Source organism: Andrographis paniculata, unplaced genomic scaffold, assembly GCF_009805555.1.
Source record: "Andrographis paniculata isolate CXL003 unplaced genomic scaffold, ASM980555v1 Contig54END, whole genome shotgun sequence".
Lineage (NCBI taxonomy): Eukaryota > Viridiplantae > Streptophyta > Magnoliopsida > Lamiales > Acanthaceae > Andrographis > Andrographis paniculata.
The window spans coordinates 745,096-751,095 of NW_026137589.1; the positions used below are offsets into that span (position 1 = coordinate 745,096).

Sequence of the window (6,000 nt, forward strand, 5' to 3'; positions counted from 1 at the left end):
TCTAAAAATAACCATAAATAACTAACTCTAAAAATAGCTACTAATATAACTACTAATAACTACCTATTTTCTAGAAGGTTTTAGAATAAAAATTACACAAAAATAGCCAAAAATTGGCTAAAAAGTAGTGCAGGATTTTAATTAAGGGAGCTGGGAGAGTGTAGTAAATGCAGAAGCTGAGGGTGCAGGAGACATAAATGCAGCAGAATTCTGTGCAGGAATTATTGTGGCGGCGCAGTAAACGCACTGCTGACCAGCGGCAATAAATGCAGCGAGAATTAATGCAGCCGCCGCTTCGCTCACTTCCACGTATGGCTTTCCGCTCCGCTCATATTTTCGTGTCAGCCGCCGCTTGAATTCCGTGTTAGCCGCCGCTTCGCTTTCATAAATACAGCCGCCGCTCGCCTTCCGCGCTCGCTTGCCTTCCGCGCTTGCGCACTCCTATGTAGCCGCCGCTTGTCTTCCGCGCGGCCGTCGCTTGCCTTCCGTGCGGTCATCGCTTGTCTTCCGCGCGGCCGTCGCTTGCCTTCCGTGCGGTCATCGCTTGTCTTCCGCGCTCATAAATACAGCCGCCGCTTGTCTTCCGCGCGGCCGTCGCTTATCTTCCGTGCTCGGTTGACTTTGACTTTCGAGCGTTGACTTTCTGGCGTTGACCTTTGACTTTTGTTGACTTTCACGCCGGTGACTGTTTTTTTCGCTTCTGAAGCTATTTTTTCACTTTTTAAGGCCAGTTTTGGGCTTCCACATCAGTTTTCAAGCATTATTTCACCTATATAAATAATGAACATCTTATAAATATTTCTTTAAATAAATAATACTTATAAAATAAAATTAATTCAGTTAAAATTAAATACGTAAATAGCACATAAATAATGCCAAAAAATATAATTCAAGAAACACATCAATTAATTTAATTTATACACCAAAATAATTATAAATTGCACTTAAAAACTAATAAACTAATATTATACAAACAATAAGAAATTAATACAATTATTAGAATAAATTAACATAAATGATATCAAAATTTGACATAATTAAATAAATAATTAAATAAATATAAGCTATAAAATATGGCAAAATCAAGAGTTATCACAGCAGTTGTGTTTGCTTTGAAGATTTGGAGGCACTATCTTTATGGTGCCCATTGTAGAATGTTTACTGACCATCAGAGTCTGAAATATATCTTCACCCAAAGAGAATTAAATTTAAGACAAAGAAGATGGTTAGAATTGGTGAAGGATTATGATCTCGAAATTGTATATCATAAAGGCAAAGCAAATGTTGTAGTTGATGCCTTGAGTCGAAAACCAAGGCATAAGTTAAGTTCTATGTCAGTTGCTGATAAACTGTGTCAAGATTTAGCACGGATGGAAGTTGAAGTACTTGGACGGGGCATGACGCGGGGATATTTGCAAATGATGCAAGTTGAGCCTGAAATTTATGATCATATTAGAGCAGCTCAAATGGAAGATAATAAGATGGTCGAGCTGGCTATAAAAGTTCAGTGCGGTCAGACTCAAAACTTTAATATTGCTTCAGATGGGAGACTTTGATTCCATGGGAGGTGGTGTATCCCAAAGGACCGAAGCGATTTGAAGAAGCAAATTATGAGTGAGGCTCATAATACACCATATTCAGTGCATCCAGGAGGGATTAAAATGTATCAAGACTTACGTTAACATTTTTGGTAGAAGGGCATGAAGAAAGATGTAGGCAAATTTGTTGCACAATGTTTAAATTGCCAAAAGGTGAAAACAGAACATCATAGACCAATTGGGTTGCTACAACCTTTAGAAGTTCCGCTCTGGAAATGAGATTCTATTGCAATGGATTTTGTGACAAGACTTTCAAGGGCGAAGTCGGGAACAGATGCAATTTGGGTGATTATAGATAGATTGACCAAGTCAGCAGTGTTCATCCCAGTACGTATGACTTGGAGTATGCAGAAGTTGGCCAAATTATATGTTCATCATGTGGTTAAACGACACAGTATTCCTGAGGTAATCATATCGGATCGTGATCCACGTTTTTAATCTCGATTTTGGCAAAAATTGCAAGAAGCCTTTGGTACTCAGTTGCATATGAGTACTGCATTCCATCCAATGATTGATGGTCAATCAGAGTGAACTATCCGTATTCTGGAAGATATGCTAAGAGCTTGTGCAATAGAATTTCAAGGAAGTTGGGAGGACCACTTGAATTTAGTGGAATTCTCATATAATAATAGTTATCAAACAAGTATTGGAATGGCTCCTTTTGAAGCCCTTTATGGACGAAGATGCAGGACTCGTTTAAGTTGGGATGACATGAGCGATCGACTGATATTAAGTCCAGAAATGATCGAAGAATCAAAAAATAAGATTCGAGTTATAAGGGAGAAGATGAAGATAGCTCAAGATCGCCAAAAAAGTTATGCTGATAAAGCCCGACGTGAAGGTCAATTTCAAAGTGGAGATTTCGTCCTAGTAAAAGTATCTCCAATGAAAAGTATTAGAAGATTTGGAATTAAAGGAAAATTGAGTCCGCGTTATGTTGGACCCTATGAAATCCTCGATCGAGTTGGAGATTGGGCTTATCGGTTAGCACTTCCTAATTGCATGGAACGAATTCATAATGTGTTCCATGTATCACAGCTTCACAGGTATGTCTCAGATCCTTCTCATATTTTATCTCCCGATGAATTACAGCTAAATGAGGATCTTTCGTATGAGGAAATGCCTCTTTGGATCATGGACACAAAGGTTCGAACTACGAGGAACCGAAATATTCGTATGGTGAAGGTAATGTGGTCCCGGCATGGAGCAGAAGAGGCCACGTGGGAAGTAGAACAAGAGATGTTCAAAGCATACCCACATTTGTTTAACTAAGTAGTGTTGTTATGCGTTTGAGTTTAGATTTCGGGGACGAAATCTTTTAAGGGGGAGTGATTGTAATGCCCTGATTTTAGAATGTATAAAATAATATTATTATAGCAAATAAATATTTTTATAATATTTTGGGATCAAGAAATTAATATTCTGGAATAAATTTTATTCCTATTTTATATATTAATTATGATTAAAAAGACTCTTAAACAGATAAATATCGATAAGGATAAATATAAAATATAATATATATAATAATATAATAATAATATTGAAGATGATGATGATGAAGATATAATAATAATAATAATAATAATAATAATAATAATATAATTATATATATACATATATATAAACAAACCAAACCCACCTTAGAAGGAAGAAGCAGACGTCCGCCAGGAGGAAGAAGGAGAGAAAGAAGAAAAGAAGAAAGAAAAAGATTTAGCCGTTCGATTTTGATTTTTCGACTTCGGTATTGTATTCCTTGTTATACGTAGAATTTAATTATGGATTTTAATATGAATTTAGATATTGAGGATATTAAATCAGAAATTCTTCAAAAAATCATAACTAGCTATTTGGCTATTTAATCGACGAATTTCTTTAGCTAATAGCCTATTCGTAGTCCTAGCATTATATTTTGAGAATTTCGTATCGATCCGAGCCGAATTGAAAATGGCAGTGTACTGCACCTGCCTGTTTATTCATATCTTTAAGTATTTTTATTTAATAATTCGGGCGGTATAAATATTATGAGGTATAAGAGTTTTATAGCTAGAATGTCGTAGTCTACTAAATATAAAAGTTTGAAACCCAACAAGCTAATTATAGAAATTAGCTTTTAAATAAGCAGGTAGCTCCTATGAATAAGCATATAGCTCAGCTGATTTGAGTAAATAATGGGGCAGGTGTACGTTGGAAAAGATCTGGGTGAAATTGCGAAAGCTAAGGAGCGTCGATAAGAGATAAGCAGTAGGGAAGTAAGTCTAATTTTAAGAAATTAGGTATGCATGTTGCATGCGATTTTGATTAATATGTTAACATGATATTATGTGAATCATTTTTTCAGTGCATGTATATATATATGTGTGCGTATGCATGTGGGAGACTTCACACGGTTTATGATATTTGATATACGTATTTGATCGTGTTGGTGAATTTATGAAAATGAGAATAGATGAGCTGTCTCACCAGCTCTTTTTGGTAAATTCACTTATTTGGCATGTTGCACACATATTGCACGGTTTATCGGATATATTTTATAGATCTATCGTTTAGTCGCCGTGTGCGGTAGTGCTAGGCGAGGGCATCATCTTGGGTTAGAATATTCGACCCCGATGTACCGTAACACTTTGGCGATAGTGGACGATAATAGTCGGACAACTGGGTGACTTAGTCGCACGGTCATTCAGAGATTAGACCATTGTAGTTGAGACGTATTTTGATCTAATCATTCGTGTTCGGTGTTGTTCCACTCATTGGAGTAGCTACTAGTGAGGTCTACCGGTAGTTTAGGATCATATGTCAAACTCCAAACGTGATCCCGTTAGGGCGCGGGAGGAGTAGAGTTTCCGGGTTTCCCTTGGGTGATTCCAGGTTGCACGGATTCTACTACATTACACGGGATAGGGCTAGTCTGGGGGTCCTATCTTCGCTATCACAGACTATGGGGCGTCTTGTGGTTAATGGCGATAACGTTCGGCTATCCATGTATTGATTGTTGAAGTTGTATGATGGGTATATGGGAGTGACCGGATGACCGTTATATTATTATGGGTTTATCAGGTCCTTCCTTGAGCCGAGGATTTTCCAGCTATTTATTGATGATGGTCTAGTGAGTTTGTTACTGCGGGGCCGAGGGTATTCCGGCTGCTCACTTAGACAGAGGCAGTGAGCCTATTATTATGGAGCCGAGGTTATTCCGGCTGCTCACTTCGGCGGATGTATATATATGTGCATGTGCATTGTTGTCGAGTTTGATATCTGTATTGCATCATTTCACTATTGGCATGACATGACACGTATTTTATGATTAACGGGAATTAAACTTTATTTTAAAAAGGTATGAAATGACATATTTCACGTAGTTCTTAAAATGGATTTAATTCTAGACTGCTTTTAAGAAAATATTTGTTTCAGGCATGCATGGCACATCCGAGACAGGGGACGTCTCGGGATATAGAAAGACAGACTGAGTGAGTGAACTTACATCTATTGTATTATATGTAAATTTTTAACCGGAAAAACCTCTTGTTTAGGAGTGTGTTTTGTAAATATTCATAAATCAGATTTTTTTTATATAATAATGCGCTTTTATGGTTAATTTTAGCCGTAACACTATATTGTGGGGCCCGAAGTAGGAGGTGACGACCTCATGATGCAGTGTGGCGGTAGCATTTCTAGTATGAGCCAATTGAGGATATTACAAGTGAGCCGATTTGTGAGCAATCTTGGAAACAACCTAACGCGGTGACCTTAGATGAGCTGAGATTGTGTTCAACCTGATTTGGCCTCGATGAGTGAAAAACGAGGCTTGACGCTGTCATTGCGGATGAAGTAAAATGTTGAAGTGGAAGATGCAATCAGCCTTCAAGTGAGAGATTGTTGGGATATGAAGCCTGATTATATCCTAAAATCTAGGAATATGATTTGAATATGATTTAGATATTACCCTAGATCTAGATATATGATTTGTATATTATTGGCATAGGTTTAGTTATAAATATTCATATATTCTCACTTTAACATTTGTGTTGTATATTATATTCTATAGTAAAATTCCTGATTTGACAGCGCCTTCAGACGTAAATCATTCTTATCGAACTGAGTAACCAAATTATTGTGTTCTATATCCTTGTTTATCTCTTCTTGATTTCCTAAAATTTTCTTAACATTGATAAGATCAATTCATAATATATCTGTTCGACTATGTAGTTGCACAATATAAGAATATGGAAAGTATATACTTTTGAAATTAAATATATTGTTTTGAATCGAATTAACCAATTACATAATAAATGAAGTAAACTAAATATACGAAACTAATAAAGTAAGAAAAAAATAATAAAAAGAGAATCAAACTTAATCAAAAATAAAGATTTCATTGTCGATGTATATAATTTAAAATAATAAT

The 6,000-nt window shown here is 36.3% G+C and overlaps 1 protein-coding gene and 1 long non-coding RNA gene across 2 annotated transcripts; both read left to right on the top strand.

The window, feature by feature from the left end:
* Positions 1 to 2,249: 2,249 nt before the first annotated feature.
* Positions 2,250 to 2,870, top strand: LOC127255843 (uncharacterized). The gene has a single exon (XM_051281593.1). It carries the CDS (start codon positions 2,250 to 2,252, stop codon positions 2,868 to 2,870), a length of 621 nt encoding a protein of 206 aa, XP_051137550.1.
* A 529-nt stretch (positions 2,871 to 3,399) lies between these two features.
* Positions 3,400 to 5,665, top strand: LOC127255395 (uncharacterized). The gene is made up of 3 exons (XR_007839618.1): positions 3,400 to 3,847; positions 5,007 to 5,062; positions 5,197 to 5,665. It is a non-coding gene; the product is annotated as an uncharacterized LOC127255395 (long non-coding RNA).
* Positions 5,666 to 6,000: the final 335 nt, after the last annotated feature.